The sequence below is a fragment of the Chamaea fasciata genome, unplaced genomic scaffold (genome assembly GCF_029207755.1).
Source record: "Chamaea fasciata isolate MVZ Bird 193981 ecotype frontalis unplaced genomic scaffold, bChaFas1.0.hap1 SCAF_9, whole genome shotgun sequence".
NCBI classification, from domain to species: Eukaryota; Metazoa; Chordata; class Aves; order Passeriformes; family Sylviidae; genus Chamaea; species Chamaea fasciata.
This window is the reverse complement of record NW_027094094.1, coordinates 13,304,349-13,322,523: the sequence shown is the minus strand read 5'-3', so window position 1 is coordinate 13,322,523 and position 18,175 is coordinate 13,304,349. Positions and strand designations below refer to the sequence as shown.

Genomic DNA, 18,175 nt, shown 5'->3' with positions numbered 1-18,175 from the left:
CCCCATGATCTACCATGGTATTTGTGGGAGCTGCTGTGGGGGGGTTCTGGGATACAGGACAGCCTCTCCCTCCAAGAACAGCCCCCAGGATTCAGGACAGAGACATGGGAGAGGTCGTGCTTGAAGAACACCCTGGGGTCTCAGCAATTCATGGGGTGCAGTAAGGGGATGAGGGTGTATCCTGGATCCCTTTGTCCTCCAGAGAGTTTGGGAGTGTGCAGGGTTCCCATGGGAGCACTCTGTGGAGCCAGCACACAAAGCCAAGGGCTTTCAGCAGTCTGTGGAGGGGCACAGTGGCTGGACAGTCACCCCCAGCTCAGAGCTGCCCTCTGTCCCTTCTGCAACAGCCTCCAGCTTTGCCCAACCAACCTGGGGAGAGATGCAAGAGCCTGGGAGCCATCCTGGCTGTCCTTCCTAGAAAATGTGGGGTGACTTTGACCTTTCCAGCCAGTCACAGTGGGGAGGAGGACAAGCCCCTCTTTGCATTCTGCTCTTCCCTGGTACTGGAGAAGGACCTGTCCATTCCAGCACACTCCTGTTTGCTGCCATTCCAGGCTAAACTTGCCAAACAATGGCTCTGGTGGCAATGCTCTTTATTAAACAGCTCATGCCAGAAGCTCTTGTCAAGGCCCCACACCCAGGAGCAATGAGAACCCCCTGCCTCAGGAGGTTCCCTTGTCTCTGTGGGGGCATCTCTTCCAGCATGGGGGCTCATGCCCAGCAGAGCAACCTTGGTGCATCAATGGGGCTCATCCTGGGTGCAGACTGTGCCATGGAGACATGTCCTGGGAGACCTAGAGATGACCAGGTTGGAACAAATTGGCCCCCACATCCTTCCCCCACCCTGAGCCTCCTCCACCATCCCCATCCCACCCAGATCAGGGCAGGCTGGAGCCCGAGCCCTCCAGGGAGCTGCTCTCCAAACTCCCATAGCCATTGAGCTTCAACATCCCAATGAGATTGGCTGGGCCAGAGAGGACGGAGCGGCGCGTGGCAAAGATGTGGCTGATCTCCATGAAGGTTTTGTTCTTGGTCTCAGGGATGACAAGGTAGACATACAGGGCCACCAGCAGGCAGATACCACAGAAAACCAGGTAGCAAAAGGCACCAGCTGACATCTGGGGACAAGAGAAGGAGGAGGCAGAGAGCCAGGCACTCCCAAACTGGGCACGGCACGAGGCAGCGTCCCCTCCCATCACCCTGCCCTGGGCTGGCTCCCTCCAGCACTTAGCTGAGCCAAGAGCACGGGCATCCCTGTCTTGGCATCCCATCCTGGGAGTGCAGCAGGGCTGTGTCCATTCCCTCCATCTCCCAGGGCCCCTCTGATCTGGTACCTGCAAGAAGGGGAAGATGAAGCCGACGGTGAAGTTGCAGAGCCAGTTGAGAGAGCCCCCCACAATGTAGGCAGCTGGGCGGTGTGACTGCATGAAGAGCTCAGCTGTCATCAGGAATGGGACACCGGCTGCAGAGGGAGGGGACAGATCAAGGGTATGGGGGACAGGCTGCATCAAACACTCCTGGGGTCAACAGCTTCTGCCCACCTCAGTCCTGTGGCCAAACGGCTGGAGCCCAGCAAGACTCATGGATCAAACTGGTGGTGCTGGCAGAGCTGGAGGAGACAGGGAGTGTGGTGGAACAGTGTCCTACCCTTGGTCTCCTTTGGGATATGTCTTGGGGAGTGGGTGACATCCCCCTGACATACCACACTGGCACATAGTTGGGTGCTCAGGTCAGTTCCCCAAGGTGAATGACTGGAAAGTTTCAGACTGAGTCAAAGTAAACGTGGAACATTTCATGTGGACCCTTGTTTTCCAAAAATGCTGATATATTAGATCATGTTTCTAAATGCTGATCTATTAAATCTCATAGAGATCACAGGCATAGAGAAACATCCTCCTGGCACCCTCCACAATGCCCTTTCCAGACTGCCTTGATCAAAATAGTTTAGAAAACTTCCTTCTATCAATCAGCTTCTGTTGCCACTGTGGCTGATTCAGCGAGGAAAGAAGCAGCCACTTTTCTGAGCAACAGAATCTCCCACAGGACACAGAAATGCCATTTTCCAACCTGCTTTTCCCATGTTATGGCGAAAAAACACAGAATGTATGGAACTGGTTTCCCAAGCCAACTTGTAAGTTGTCTGAAAACTGGACACAGGACTTAGCCTCTCCAGCCAATTGTCACTGAGCCAGAAGTCCTGGGTCCCAGGACTGTCCCTGTGTTGGGGGGCAGGATCCGAGGTCCAGAGTACATTCCAAGACACACAAAAATCTGGCACAGGATTGCACTTGATATGGTGACGTGCCTGGGATCCCAACTGCCTGGATCAGGGCTGGCTGGACCTCTTTATAAATACAGGAAAAAGATGAACCAAAAAACAAGCGTAAGAAGCAAGGGAGGAGTGGAGCCCCTGACGGACTCTTACTCACAGCTCGCCCAGTACAGAGATATATATATATATATTTTTTTTTTTTGTTTTAAAACTCTATTCATCATTGTTTGTGAACAATGAGCCATTAAAATCCTAATTAAAGATGTAATTACAGTGAATAAAGTCTGGGCTGAGGATGAATTATAGATCTGCTAAGAGCTCTACTAATACATCAACTGGGTAAACCAGTCCAGGTTTCACTCGTGGATGTTGGAGCCTGCACTTGATTAGGGGCAGGATGATTCTCACCAGCTGCACTGTGATAGGAGTGGTGGTACCTCCACAGAGGTCTGGGGAAGGCTGCCAGTGCTTTCACTCTGCTTGCTCCTGGAGCATGGCCCAGGAGGAGGAGGTAGAGTGTGCCCTGGGGATGTGTGGGGCTGGAGGGATTTGTGGTGGGGTTTCACTTGGAGGTACAGCATCATAAACCAGGGCCTGACCATGGGGACAGGGCCAAGGCTCAGATATTTGCCTGCAAACCCCCTGGAGCCCCCATTCCCACCCCAATGCTCCCCACTCCCCCAGCCCCAGACCCACCTGGTCCCATGCAGAAGCCAGCGATGATGCCGACCACACAGGCCACGCTGACGTAGCGCATCCAGGGCAGGGCGGCCTGCGAGGGGACACCGGGCTGGGGACACTGCTGGGGGCTGGCCCTGACCTTCACACCCAGCACCCCTGGGACACAGCTTCGTGCCTGCCCTCGGCTTGGTGGTGGCTCTTGGCGACAGTGGCCGCACAGCATGTATTGGTGAGATGCAGACAAGCAATGGGTGGTTTGGGGTAAAGCTGGGGAGGGTCAGCCTCAGCCAAGCCCAGCAGCTGATGATGCAGTGTCCCCAGAGCCATGGGAGCATCCTCTGGAAGCAGATGGCAGGAGAAGCACCCTCCGCCTGCCCTGGCATTTCACAGCTGCCTCCCTGGGAACAACTATTTCTGAAAAAAAGCTACCAGAAGCAGCAGGATTTTTCTCATATGGATTTGTTGTTTTCTTTTTTGTTGTTGTTGTTCTTGCTACTAAATTTACCTTCTCGTTAACTTTGAAGGGAAAGCATGACTTGGAAGAGTCAGCTCACCTATCATTTCCATGTACGCTCCTTCCCCCAGGATTCTACCCCTCCTTCCACCACCGAGCCCCAGATAATGGCCCAGGGGTGGCAGTGGCCAGGCCCTACCTGCAGCAGCAGAGAGATGGTGATGCCAGCAGAGCAGACACCCATGGCACAGAAGCCGGTGATGATGAGGGGCCGCCGGCCCACCCTCTCGATGGTGAAGCACTGCCAGGAGGGAGCAAAGACTGATGGGGTGTTGGGGAGCTCCAAGGTGGATGGGATCACCCCTGAACCCCAGATCCAGCTGAAGGTGGGAGGGTGCTCCCAGTGGCATCTGGGGACTAGGGGCAAGCCCAGCTCAGAGCTCTAGGGCTGGGGCATGGAAAGTACCAGGGGTGAGCATGCCTGGGGCAGGAGGTGGGTCCAACAGAGCAGGGGTTAGAGTGCAGGGTTGGTGCTGGCTGGGCTGACCCAGAAGCCACACTGGCATCAGTGCCAGGTGGAGGTGCTGGGGCACGGGGTGTTTGTGGGGCAGTGGGCACAGCAGGGCGTGGGCAGGCAGTGCAGCAGCAGTGGGAGCAGGCAGGGTATTGACAGCAGAACAAATGCCTGTAATTTTATAACCAATCTCGGCATGTCCATCGGGGGCCATTTGTGGGGCTGCTCCCAAGCAATCTGGCTCTATGCTGGTCGACTGCTGGGGGGCTGAGACACCCCCACAGACGGGAGGGAAGAAGGGAGTACCCTTCAGAGAGGCAGGGGACCCCACTCTGCTCTGGATTAGGCTATGGGAGAGGGGAGCAGCCCCCCACTCATTCCCTGCTTTCTGGGAGCAGCCACCCCCATCCGTCTCTGTAATTGTCAGGGAGCAGATTTAGTGCTGGGTGGCTTGGGCTGGCCCTAGGTGACACTTGCAGATGGGACAAGGGCCATAAATCTGCCTGGCCCAGTGCTAACTCTCCAGCTAAATGAGGGCTGGCTGGGGGGTAGGGCTGCTAGCCTGGGGCCAGGCCAGTGCTTGGCTGGGAGCAGGGGAAAATGGAGACATGTGGCTCTGCTAACAGAGGGACAATGAAAACGAGAGCCAGAAGGAACTTCCAGTTCCCTCCATCATCTCCAACCTGCTCTTTGCCTGCCATCTCTACCCAACCTCCCTGCTACCCTAAAATTATCCTGCCACTCCTAAATGTGACTCCTAAATTGAGCCGGTCTCATCCCATCTCCCATCCCCATTTCCATGCCAAATCCTTTGCCTCCCAGAAAAGGGGCTGTGCTGTGGCCCAGATGATATCTGGGGGTCCACTCTGGCCCCTGTTTGATGGTCCTGGGAGCTGGCAAGAGGGCTCTGGCATGGAGGGGCTGTGTCCATCTGTCTGTCCCTCACTCACCCCAATCAGCCCAGCAATGACCTCAGTGGCACCGGTGCCCATGGTGGTGTAGGGGATCTGGGACGTGGGGATCCCGGCATTCTCGAAGATGGTGTTGGTGTAAAACCAGATCTGCCGAGGAGGGGACACAGCATGAGCTGGGGCATGGAGCCACGGGGCACTCGATGAAATGAGCTGTCAGGTCTCAGCTCAGCGTCTGCGGAGCCGTGTCTGGGGCGAGGGCCATGCGGGGCTTACGGCATCGATCCCCGAGAGCTGCATGCCGGCGTTCAGAACCACCACTGAGAGCATCTGCCAGCGCACGGAGCGCTCCCGCAGCAGCTGCCACACCGACACCATCTCCGTGGAGGAGAGCGACCGCTGCTCCTTCTTCATCTCCTCGATCACATCCTGGACCTCGGGGGTCCCCAGGAACCGGTGCAGTGCTGTGGAGACAGTGGGGCCATGGACACGTGTCCCTAGCACAGGGTGGACGCTCACAGGTATGGCACTTGGCTCTACCCTGACCCAGCCTCCCCAGCAGCCTCCCTATGGGGCTCAGCATCCATAGGAAATGGGGAAAAGCCTCACACCACAGTGCTGGGCACCATGGAAATGCTGTGGCACAACCAGGTGGGACAGAAGGGCTGAACCATCAGGACTGCAGTGGGCTGTCAGGTATGGGTATGGAAGAATGCCATGAGGATGCACCTTGGTCTTGGAAGACCTTGGAGAGCCACCCAGCACCTTCCGGAGCCAGTCTCCCCCAGGATATTCCCTCACCTTCGGTGGCCCCACAGACGTCATTTTTCTCTATCAGCAGGTACCGAGGGCTCTCAGGGAAGCAGTGCAGCAGCAGGAGCTGCAGAGAGGCAGGAACAACCACCACTGACAGGAAAAGGGGCCAGAATCTGTCCTGAGAGGAGTTGAAATGGCATATGTCATGGGAAGGGCAGAGCAACATCCAGCATGTGTGGGCTGAGGTACTGTGCTCACCTTGCCCAGCAGTTCAGGGAGGCCCAGGACCTGAGCAGAGAAAACCCCCAGGCAGATGAAGATGCTGGGCATGAGGCCCAGGAATCCCCTCAGGTTCTTGGGAGCTATTTCTCCCAGGTAGAGGGGCACCACACTGAGACAGATACCTGAAGGACACAGGAGAGACTGCGATGGCAGAGGCAGTATGGAGAAGGGTACCTAGCCAGACCCTTGGTCCTTCTCCACCCATGTCCAGCATCATCCACAGTGGGGACCCCATGGCCTTGGAGGTGGCCCCGGCTGTACCAGAGAACCCCTCCGCAGAGTCTGTGGGGAATACAAAGCCTTCTCCATCCCCCTAGGAATGGCTGTAGGGGGCTGAGCCATGAGGAAGGGGCTGTGCACAGCCCAGGAAGCACCCACCTGAGTGGAGCCCTGTGATGGAGCGGCCGATGATCACCATCTCAGGGGATCCCAGCTCCCGGCTGAAGCCCATGAAGCCGCCGGCCAGGAGGACGAGGAGAGCACTGCGGCTCAGAGCACCATTCCTGGCAGGCACAAACAGCAGGGCAGCTCCTCCGGCCCCATCCCACCTCTGCACCACCCTGGCCCACGGCATGACACCCTTACCTGCCGTACTGCTCCACCAGCACCCCCACCAGCAAGGAGCCCCCCAGCCCGCCCAGGGCGAAGATGGAGACGGTCAGGGCGTAGAGGAGGGTCAGGGGGCCAGGGGCCAGCCCGTGTCCGAACCGCTGGGACCACGAGGCGTTGTAGAAAGCCTTTATGTGCTGCAGGGCAGAGACACACACAGGCACCAGGTGTGTTGGGAGAAAGGGGAAGACAGGATCTATAGGGACAATATCATGGGTTTAACAGCATTAAAAGAGATGCAGGGCAGAACGAGTTTGGGGATGACTGAGATGTGCTGGTCTGGTTGCTCAGCAAAACTCAGCACCTGAGAGGTCTAAGGATGACTTAGAGATACCACAGACAGCACTCAAGCTGGAGCAGGGAGGTTGTGGCCAGCTTTCCAGGCCCTTCTTTCCTGGGGGGACCAATTTGGTGCACATGAACCTGGACTCTGGTGTCCCTCCCATGCCATTCCTCTCTGGGTGACTGCTCAAGGAAAATGCCCATGTTTTGGTGTGGGGCTGCTGGACAGCTGTCCCTCCACCCTCCAAGGCAGGGATGCAGAGCCGATTTCCCTGCCCCCAGAGTGGCTGCCTATCCCTTACCTCTGCCGGTGAGTTCACCACAGCAAGGTTGTAGCCATAGAGCATGGAGGAGCCAAAGGATACCAGAAGGGTGACAGACAGCAGGGGGAAGGTGAGATGCTAGGAAAGAGGAGGAAGGATCAGCACAGCCCTGGCCAGCAGAGCCAGTTGCTAAGGTGTCATGAACTGCCCCTTTTCCAATAGGGATGACCCTGGCCCAGTGCAAAGACCCCACTGCAATGGAATCCTGTGTTGAACATTGCTTCAAGCCACTGCCCAGCACCCAGCCCAGCTGATGCAGCTTCCTCGTGGCTGGTCTTGTGGTTGTGGTGTGAGGATTTTCACCATGGCAGTGACCCAGCCCGGGTACCCTGGGCACCCCTGCCCTCAGCTGGGAGGGGGAGCAGACGGAAAGGGGCAGGCGGAGAAAGGAGGGACACCCATCCCCCTATCTCAGTGGAGCAGCTGCGTGGTGCTGCTGCGAGTGGCCCAACACCATTGAGAGGTCCCCGTGGAAGGTCCCAGCCCACCCCAAAACACCACATGGACCCACCTCCTAAACCCTCGCCCCCTCCAAGACCTTTGTCTCCCGCTCCAGCTGCTGGGGGTCCTCACTGCGGGGAGCCGGTGGCTGCGGGGGAACAGCCACCCTGCAGCTCTGACCCAGCCCACCCCAGGATCGGGGTGCTCAGGAGCATTCAGAGCACCCCCAGCTGCAGAATGCTGCACCCCGGAGCAATGAATGTCCTGGAAGCGACGGGGCTTGCAGGCGGCGGACACGGGATGAGCCTGCGTCCTCCAGGAGCAGCCTCGCTCCCCAGCACCCACAGCCTGACCCTCCTCGCAACACCCCCCGCACGGTAGCCGGATTCGTAGCACCCAGCAGCTCCCGGCTCACGCACAGCAAATCCCCTCTAATCCCATCAGGAATCCCAAGCCGGGAAAAAGGGGAGAGGGATGTCAAGCCGGAGGGTGTCAGGCCAGGGGCTAGAGGGGGACAGGGACACCGTAAAGCAGAGGGGAAGCAGGGATGGGGCCGCCCTCCCGGCCCGCAGGGAGCTCACCCCACTGATGTCCCCGACGGGCTTTGGGGTCCCTTTCCCGACCGGCGGCTCGAGGCTGCAGGCGGAGCTCGGGACGGGAGGAGGAGGAGAGGGGGAGGAAGGCAGCCCCGGTCCGGCGGCCCGGCTGCTCTCTCCCATTTTTAGATAGAAGAAGGAGGGGTGAGGGAAGGGAAGGCAAGGGAAGGCAGGGCAGGGCAGCGCAGCCCGGACGCCCACGGGGCTCATTGGAGGCCCTGAGCGGCCGGAGGAGGAGTCCGGGAGCCTCTCCCCTCGCCGGGGGCAGGGGCAGCGCCTGCGGACTGCCCAGCCCGCTGGGGGGTCACGGCCCAGCCTGGGGGCACCGGAACCGCTGACGTGATGCTCTGCCACCGTTGAGAACTCTCGCATGTCCCGTCTAGACGGGAGCGACCCCGGGAACCGTAAGTGGGGCAACATCACGGCACCATCCCCGAGGCTGGCGGCGAGGGGACGGCCCCGCATCACCCAACACCCCCAACACCTCCGGTCTCTCTCCCGCCATGGGGCAGATGTGCTCCATCCCCTGCGGTCGGGAAGAGGCTGGTACCCCCCACGGCCATGGCTCGAGGCAGCTGCCTTCCCCGGACTCAGAGGGACACAGCCCCCAGCCCCGGAGAGGAGAGAATCGGCTCATGGCAGCTCAGAGGAATCCAATTTTGCTGCGGCGAGGAGCTGCCTCCCCTGCTGCTAATGAAGTGCCTTTAATTAGCAGCCTAATAGCATGCTCTTAATTTGCCGAGCAGCCAGTTGAAAGGATGGGGACCCCACTAAGGCACGGCTGGAAACAGATCCAAGGGCTTAAAAGGGACTGGTCCCGGCTGGCTGGCCCTACTCAGGACGGTCCCGTGGGGTCAGGAAAGCGGAGCAGAGCTGGGAGAGATGCATGGGCACCCTCAGGCCTGCCGTGCCAGCCCCAGCCAGGGTGACTGGGGTCTGGGAGAGTCCAGGCACCACACTCTTCCATGGAGGATGTTCCAGCTCTGGCCTCCTCCCTGCACGTGAGCCTCCAGCTCTTCCTGAAAGCATCGGGCCTCTCCCCCAGCCACCAGCCCTTGCGAGCCTGCCAGTGTTCAGTTTTCCCACAGCTGGCTCCTGCTCAAGGGTTCCTATGTCTTGCCCAGACTCAGTTTCTCCACATGTGGATCAAGGCATCACCTTTACCTTTGTGTGGGTGTGCTGGGTGGCTGCAGAGACCTTGGTGACAGGGCCACATTGGGGGAGACCTGCAGAAGCCACAGTCCTTCTGGGGATGGTCCTGGTTCATTCTCAGAGCAGCAGGATGAAGATCCATTTTTTTGGACTTAACCATGGGTGGGACAGCAAGAGAACATGCAGCCTGTGGGTCCCAGCCATGCCCAAAGCACCTGCAGTGCTGCAGCCCTAAACCTGCCCAGGACTTCCCCCAAGTCCTTGGGAAAAGGGCAAAGCAGCAAACCCAGGACAGGACAATGAGCCAGGCCATGCGGTGTCCTGCAGCCATGCTCCAATTCTGGTCATTCGGGTATATGGCTCATCTCTGGGAGCAGCACGTGGAGGGTTAAATGTGTCTACTGGTCTCTGGAAAGAACACTGGAAGAGGAAACAGCAGCAGCCATCTCTCCCTCACCCTGGTACTCTCCCAGCAAGTACCTACCAGGAAACCCTCCTGGAACTTCCCAGCTCCTCTGCACTGAAGCCCATACCTGTCCCCAAGCCCCGTGCTCATCTCTGCACAGCCCCTTCTCCTGCCACACAGCCTGATGCTGGGGACCAAGCAGGGACACCCTCTGGATACAACTCCAAGCCAGGGGAAGGTTGCTGCCTTGATTCAGGGAGTAAATATGGGTTATGGTCACTGGTTCCCAGCTGTGGCTGGGATGCTGGGAACAGAGACATAGCAGCAGATGAGATGAGAGGTGAGAAACTCGTGGTGTGGCAAGGAGGGGGAGGAGGAAAGCCTGGAGTGCCAGTTAAGGATCACCAGGGGGCTGGGTTAATTGGATACACTCCTGTGACCTGACCCGGTGAGAGTGGCACACGACAGACAAGGGCTGGTGAGAAATAGCCACTGCTCTGAGCTGCAAGGGAGCTTGTCTCCACATTTTACAGGCATTCCTCCCCTGCCTCCATACAAGGTATTCCTGGCTGAAATATTCCCCGTGGCTGGGAAAGTGGCTGTGAGCCCATAAACCTCCTTGATCGCCACCCATTGCCACTCCCAGAGCTCCTGGCCCACTCTTGCCTTGCTGCTGCCCCAGAGTCCAGACACAGCACTGGGGCTGCACTCCATGTCATGGGATACTCACACATCTCCTTTTCTCAAGGCATCTGACACAGTGCCTGAGGCACACAAAGAAACCCATGAGAACCGGGAGAGGCAGAGCAGCAGGTAGAGCTGGTCCCAGCACACATCGTGCAGAGAGTGATAGCATTTGCTGAGGCCAGGAGGATGGAGAAGCAGTTGGGACACTGGAGGGCTTCCCCTGAGCTGAGAGCTCCCCACTGGGAGGTCTGTCCCCTTTTTCAAGATGAGATAGAAATCCCTTGGAAAGGATGTAGTCCCAGTCCTGGTTCTTGGGGTTTGCCCAGCACCATCTAGTCCAAACTAGATAAATTCCCCAAGGAGGCAATAAACAGCTCATGCAAAGGCAAAAAAATGCATTGCTTAGCAGCCACTGACCCCTTTCCCTGTGCTGCAGGAGAGTGAAGTCAGCAGCACGGGCAGGGTAAGGCAGAGCTGCTCACAGACATCACTGCTGCTCTGAAGGTCAGAGCAGTTTGCCAGGGCTGCCCTTCGGAATTGACACTGCAGAAACAGAGATGGTGTGGCAGCCTCCCCACCTTACTGTCCCTTGGAGGAGAAGCTTTCCTTGATCCACCTCTGTAAATGCCAGCAGGGTGCTTGGGGCATGGGACAGGGACTTCTGGATACATCAGCTGTGTGATGTTAACTGGGGGCTTGAGTTTCTTCAAACCACAGCGGCATCCAGGAGTCAGTGCTGTCCCCAGCGAAAGCACTGCTCAGGCTGTTGTCTCTGCCTTGGTGCACTGGAAAGCCCATCTGACTATTCTCCACCTGCAGGCAGGCTATTTACCTGTACAGCTGCGACCTTTCCAGCCCAGGTTTCCCTGGTCATATTCCTTATCTAACTTCAGTGGTCCCCAGCTGATCAGCCTCACAGCTCAGCACCCTCTCTGCTGGTTTGGAGATTTCTAGCTGCTCCTACCAGCCAGGTTTATGTCAGCAAATAATTTTGGAGAGAAAGCTCAGGATGGGAAGGTAACATGGAGGTGAAACAAACAGTATCTCTTTTGGAGATATAATGAATGTGTGTCTGAGCTCTTTTAGGGTAAAGCAAAGTGACTGGTACTCACAGACATGCACTGCTGGGCATGAATCAGCTGGCAAAGGGTTCAGGCTGAGATCTCTGATGGCTGCAGCCCACTGCATGGGTGAGTGCAAGCAGCAGCTTGTTTTTCCTCTCTTGCCTCCTCCAGCAGCACTTCCTGGGACAGGGTCACGGGCAGTGCTGTGGAGCAACTCAAGCACTTGGAAAAGCAGAGCTATCCAGAGCTCTCAGGACCAGAAGTGGCATCTTATTCCCACAAAACACTGAATCATTTCCACGTCCTGGGCACTGACGTGTGCCATTGCAGAGGAAGCTGTGCCACACACAAAAGGGGCCAGGATACTGCTGGAGCCAGGCACAGCCTTTCCTCCCTGGACAGACAGACAGCTCACCCACAGAAATCCATGGCAGCCTTCCAGCATGTCTGTCTGCTCAGGTCTTTTGTTTCCTTGGCTATGCTGCTTCCTCTCCTGAGAGCTCATCATCCTCTTCAAACCAACAATTGCTAAACTCATCCTAAACGGTTATTGTAAGAATTACAGTCTTTCTAGCTTAGCTAAGAAAGACTGGCCAATTCCCCCTTTCCAAGAAATGCCTTACTATACTCTTGAAAGCATGTATATAAGACAACAATAAAAAACCACCAAACGAGAAAATTTCATTTTAAAGCTGTAGGTTGATCAAACGCTGTTAATTTGAAGCTATGGCAAACATTACTTTCCTCCTTCATTTGAAGTGGAAATAAGGCACACATTTTTAAACAGAAAGGGTAATTAACCACTGAATCTATTTAAGATAAGCTGTTCATTCTTTTCCAGTGCAAATTTACAATTGAGATTGCTTTTCTTTCTCAAAGACTCTCTTTAGTACTTGAGCTTTTAGATTCCAGTCCAGATTTCCTGGGAGAAGTTTTCCAGCTCATGTCCTGCAGGACAGCACTGTCCTAGTCCTAGAAATCTGGAATAAAGACCCTGATTCTCATCTTTAAACATCAAGAAGGGGAAGGACTATCTAAAGAACATCTAGAAATAACCCACAAGGAGAACCTATTTCTCATGGGAGCGGGCAGTATATGTGTTGTTTGAGTACACACACTTGGGACTGTGGGTATGGAACGGGTCTCATTTATGTGTGCTGGCACTCACAGGTTGTTAAAATGAAGCTGCATTCTGTTACAGACCAATCCAAAACAATGGATGAAGCCTGTCACTGCACATCTTCTTCCAAATCTATTATTGGATGGGAGGAAATAGCAGAGAGGGAACAGAAAAGGTTAAAGTGGTGTAAAATATGTATATATGTATATATGTATATATGTATATTTATTATTTACATATATAAAAATATGTAGGTAAAATATATGTGTGCACACACATGCATATAAACACCAAAGCCTTGCCAAATAAAGCACGGCACTGCTGGGAGACCTGTCACAAGGAGAGATGGAGATTGGAAGTGACAAGAATCCTGCTCCCAGCACTTCAGAAAAGCAGAAGCCTTCACAATCTCCAGTCCCCTGCTGGCTCCCAAGAATGGAGCCAGCAGGGAGAGATGTCGGGAGTGCAGGGATTTCTTTGTTTTCTGACCACCCCTGGAGTCAGGATCTTAAAGCTGCGGTGGCCTTTGTTTTAAAAGGGGCTGTTAAGTAAAATGGAAAGATCCAAGGCTGCTATCCAAGGAGCACTTTTAAGAGGGAGGTAGTCTGAGGGCAAGGGTGCTTGTGTTCTGATTTGGGCGAGCAGTAAGCATGGCAGCACTCCCACCCATGGAAATGCATGGCGGTGCTGCGATATGTCAATTACTCACTCATTATTGAACAGCAGGATTCTGATTAGCTTATAAAACAAATTTGTGCTTCTCCTACCAGGATCTTGCAACAGTACTCAGAAAAACAGAAAGTCTTTATAGGTTTTTCCCCCCACACTTCTTTAATGGGCAGGATGGCTCCAACTCTTCTCTATCAGTCACATCCACTCTCTGGCTTACAGGGCAGACTCATCTGCCCCAGCCAGAGGCCATTAACTATGAATGGAGAAAGTGTTGATTAAAAAGTATGCTGTGGTTTTAGGAAAAAGTGGTTTTTTTCCTGACTGCCAGGACAGTCTTTTGTGCTGCATTCGTCCATGAGCAGCAGCTTTGAGGTGGGACTGGCTACTGCACACTCCATGTGTCCTGTCAAGCTGCATCCACCTCAAGCTCAGGGCAAAGCTGTCCACCTTTTGTCCCCAGCACTTCCAGGTGTTCACACTGCAGATGTTGTGTACAGTACATGTGAAGCAGAAGTGGGACTCACATACATGGGGCTTGAGGAAGATATAGGATTGGTATTTTGACAGTGTCTTTCCCCCCGAAAGGAAAACAGGAGAGATTCACAGCTTAATCTTTGTATTTAAGTTATTTTCTGAACAGTTAAAAAAAAAAAAAAAGAACAAACAAACCACACTGTTACCATGATCCTAGTTCAAGTGAACATTAGTACATTAACTACACATCACCGTAACATAATCACAAAATTCAAAGCACTCATTACTTAAGAATCCAGATAACAAATATAGCAGAGTAACAAACAGAAAACTCTGGAGAAACCATGTTCTTTCTCACCTCTCCCACTTCCACGGCCTCCCCTGCCTGAGCAGGCTGGAGTGATGCAGCACAGGCTGGCCTGGCAGGCATGCAGCTCTCCTAAATGCAGTGATGGAAAATGACGGGAAGAAACAGGACAATACACTTTGCTGAGGTCCACACTATTGTTCTGCCATGCTAAAACTGGGGCTAGGCTAAGCCCTGCAGTGCCTTGCATGATAAAGACACAGTAGCCAAAGCAAAGTTTTAAACTCAAAAGCAGCTCCAGATTTTCACATTGAATTGCCCCTAAATTTTCACAGGTAGCTCCTCATAAAAGCCACTGCAAACAGCCCAATAGCCTGCTTCCTGCATGTGGAATTTTGCTCAGATGTAAACCAGTGCTCCAGTGCCAGGAGATTAAAAGACTTGGCCTGTGAAGGCAAAGAACTGTTCATTGTGCAGGTATGAGCATAGCTGCTCTGCAATGAAAACTTGTATTCCATGCTGATTTTCTAGCCACAGCTGCACTTGTCTCCTGCTTGAGCAGAAATCAAGGTATCTCTTAGGGTGATAGGCTATTTTAAAAAAGGGACTTAATTTTGGAGTTGTCTGTAGCATCTAAAGGGCTTGCTGCACATCCATGTGCATCAGAATCCCTCTGATTTTGAGAATGTCATCTTAACATCCCTAAGGATCAACCAATGTTGCCAACTCCCATGGGTTATCTGCTGGACAAGATATGTGGAAGCCCAGCGATCTTTGGGAACAAGCACAAAGTCAGGGGAAGAGTTTTCTGACCAGTCAAAGGATGATCTATTCTGGCAGTATGCCAAGGCTCCCCCCAGGGATTTGCTTTGGGGATTTTACCCAGTAGTTTGGCTACACCTCATCTTTAAAAAAATAATGGGGCAAGGGGGGAATGGAGGGGAAGCCAAATGCTCAGTCTCAGCAGGCAGCCATTCCTCTCAACCCACTACTGGGATTTTGGAGAAGGAGCACACCCAAGGGACCTGCTGCTCCCATCTCTGAACTGAAAGTGGGGGCAGACAGGCTGCAACCCCCTCATGCCAATCAATCCAGTAGGTATTTTCTAGCAGGATAGAGGAATTTCATATGGGGACCATATTTGAGGACAGCTGGGTCACTTGCTGTTTCCCCCCTGCTGGGAAGCTGCTGCTTATCACTTTGGGGGGAACAGTAGGGCAAAGCTCAGCATGTCAAATGCATCATGCATGCCACTTGGAGACCCTGGCAAAGCTCATTCTTCTCTTGGCAAGTGTAGTTTAGACCATCCCTTTCTCCTTATGTCTCCACTGCATCCTAAATGGGGCATCAGCTGACAAGTTCAACAGTTGGAGGCCTTACTTGATCACCTCCTGATGACTTCTCATCATGGAAAACCTCCATTTTTACCCAGCCAACTATACAAGCTAAAAGATCTATTTTTAGCACTGTTCCCACTTCTGTAGAGATCCATCTCCATCCCCACATACCCCTAGTTTTCAACCACTTAGGTCATCTCCTCCTTTTCCTCCCACAGTTAAGAGCAAGGCTGCAGTAGGAAGGCTGGACGTTCCTTCTTGCTCCCTTCTCTAGCAAAGGAGAGGTGCTAGTATTTGTGACTTATTAAATGCAAATATTGCTGTTTCCCAGTGAATTAAGGAATAATAATCCACAAAAGGCAGATCTAAAATCATGTTAAAGGAAGCTAACAAAGTTAAGCAAGAGCCCAACCTAGAGAAGTGCTTCCCATTGGAGCTGGGATGCCAAAAAACTCAGAACCAAGCCTGGAGCTCTGCTCAGACTGAGGAAGGGACACGTGGAAGGGGCAGATACACATACCTGGGAGTGGAGAAATGCACATGATACTCTCCAGCTTTTTCAGTGTTCAAAAAAAAATTTAAGAAAAAGAAAAAAGGATCCTTTGGAGCAGGAGGTGGGTAGGTAAAGCATGGTGGTCCAAGTCAGCTTCCAGTTTAGAAACAAGTGTAAAGCATTTCAGTGTTTCTGATGATCACAGACTTCTCAACTTGTCACCTGAATCCTTCCGTTCCAACAGTGGATGTGTCTGTCTTTGAATGTTTACAGGGAGCAGAGGGAGCTGCTCCAGAGGAGACATCTGTAGAAGTTATCTCACTGCAAACTCCTTCATGCCACTTTCTATTTGCATATTTGAAAGCAAGCTGTGTTCCTCTGAGGACGAGAAATATTTGCAGCAAAACTGTGCCAAACTGCAAAGGAGTCACATGCAGGAGATGGTGTGGCCACAACAGACTGTCCCACACCTCCAGTACTTTCCATCCTGTAATCCAAGGTGGAAGGCTAGCATGAGCTTCCTACTTGTGGGAGAAGTGACGATCTCTAAGCAGCAGAGGTATTTCATTTCAAAGCAATGTGCAACACTTAAAAGCCCACAGACACTTCCAGCCCTTTTTTATCTCCTTTCAGCAGGCATGTTCTAGTTATTTTCATTATAAACTCTGCAATTATTCCAATGTGGTTGAGGGATTATCCATCCTGTTCATGCTGAAACCTCTCTCTCACGTGCACTCTTGCACACTCACACACACATGCACACATATCCTAAGGGAAGGGAAGGGAGTTTGAAAAAGCCACTTTGTTCCGACATTGGGAAATCTACTTACCAGACTGCTCTTCCCTGGGTGCACAGTAAACACCACCAAATGTCAGGCTGTGGCAGTTTCCAGTTCAAGTTAGATCAGTTAACTTCAGTTTCCTTCTTAGCTATCAGAAAATTTGTACAACTCGGGGAGTGAGGTAGGAATCCTCACCCTTCTGCAGTCCTGTTTGAAGTACCTACACACAGTCCCTTCCTGAGGGTGACACCACGTGCCAAAAATGGATTCCAGCAGTTGCTTGCTTAATGTACCTTAAAGAGCTCTTTACAGCAGAGTACAAAATATGGTACCACTTAAAGACCCAACAGAATAGCAGCATAGAGCAGCAGGGCTATGACAACCAAGGACAATTTGCAGTGGTGGTGTCTCTTGTGTTTGGCCAGCCAGTCTGCCAGTTCTCCCAAATTCTCTCAACCAGCAAAAATACAATACATCCTTGTAGGTGTTGGCCACAAAGATGTAATTAAAATATTCGGAAGTTCTGCAGCCTTCAGCAGCTGAAGTAACAGATAATTGTTTTCTACAGTAACAGAAGTGGAAAAGACAGAGGATGACCAAACTGAGGAAAATAACTGTTAAATCTTCACCCAAGGTCATATAAACCCCTGCTGATATGCAGCCATGCCCCAGACCTTGTAATACCTGAACTTAGAGGGACAGTGTTAAAATAGTATTAAGACTCAGAACTTGAATTCAACGAAGTTTGGGATGTGAACTTTGATTCTCTCTGCTCCCTTGCCACTTTGGCTTTGGGACTGTAGTATTCATGATACATAGATCAGTCTGAAAGCCAAAACAGCCTTCCTGGACTTAAAAAGCAGTGCCAAAATTAGTTGTAGATAAACATTATGACTCAGAACTTATTTTTGACTCTGCAGAGGTAAGTCACTCTGTCACTGCTACCTGAACAGAGTTGTTAACCTGTTTGACTCTTTCACAGTAATAGTTCAAACAGAAAAGAGGGGTGTCATCACACGCTCTGAGATGCTCGACACTGCTGCCCACATGCTTCAAGAAATGCACTAGGTACTCCCCAAGAACCAGCTTTGCCCTCTTCCCTAACTCCATTGCCTTCTTGTCTGTCTTAGTTGTCACCCAAATTATTCAAGCCCTCTGGATTGCTCTTTGGGGACTCTTGGACCAGCTCCTTGCTAGATTTCCCTCGTGGAAAAAGCACATCCCAAGCAATTAGAAACAATGCAACAGCTTCCCCAGCAAAGTGAAGTTGATGTGAGAAAAGCTTACAAAAAAAATCCCATCTGCCAAGTTCAGAGGGTGTTAACAATGCCAGTTTAAACCCCTCCATCCCAGAGACAAAGGACCTCAATTTCCTACTGTGGGATTGGAGAAACTCCCCACTAAAGCACTGGAGATTTTTCCAGACCTACAGCAGAAGATCTGGGCCTAAACCTGGAATGGCCAGGGACTGATTTACAGAGTTGTTTCTGATGTAAATGCAGGCCAGCTGCAATTTGTTCCAGCTCTGTGAAGAGAGCTGTTTACCCCCAGACCTCTGTC

General features: G+C 52.9%; 1 protein-coding gene across 1 annotated transcript; it reads right to left on the bottom strand.

Annotated features, from left to right (window-relative positions):
• Positions 1–878: 878 nt before the first annotated feature.
• On the bottom strand, positions 879–8,684 carry LOC136294174 (solute carrier family 2, facilitated glucose transporter member 5-like). The gene is given in 17 exon segments (XM_066191704.1): positions 879–1,118; positions 1,335–1,462; positions 2,969–3,044; positions 3,607–3,708; positions 4,872–4,982; positions 5,109–5,296; positions 5,444–5,530; positions 5,634–5,766; positions 5,847–5,992; positions 6,249–6,373; positions 6,456–6,616; positions 7,064–7,162; positions 8,107–8,289; positions 8,291–8,337; positions 8,340–8,378; positions 8,381–8,500; positions 8,672–8,684. Coding segments are annotated over 17 exon segments (1,998 nt in total).
• Positions 8,685–18,175: the final 9,491 nt, after the last annotated feature.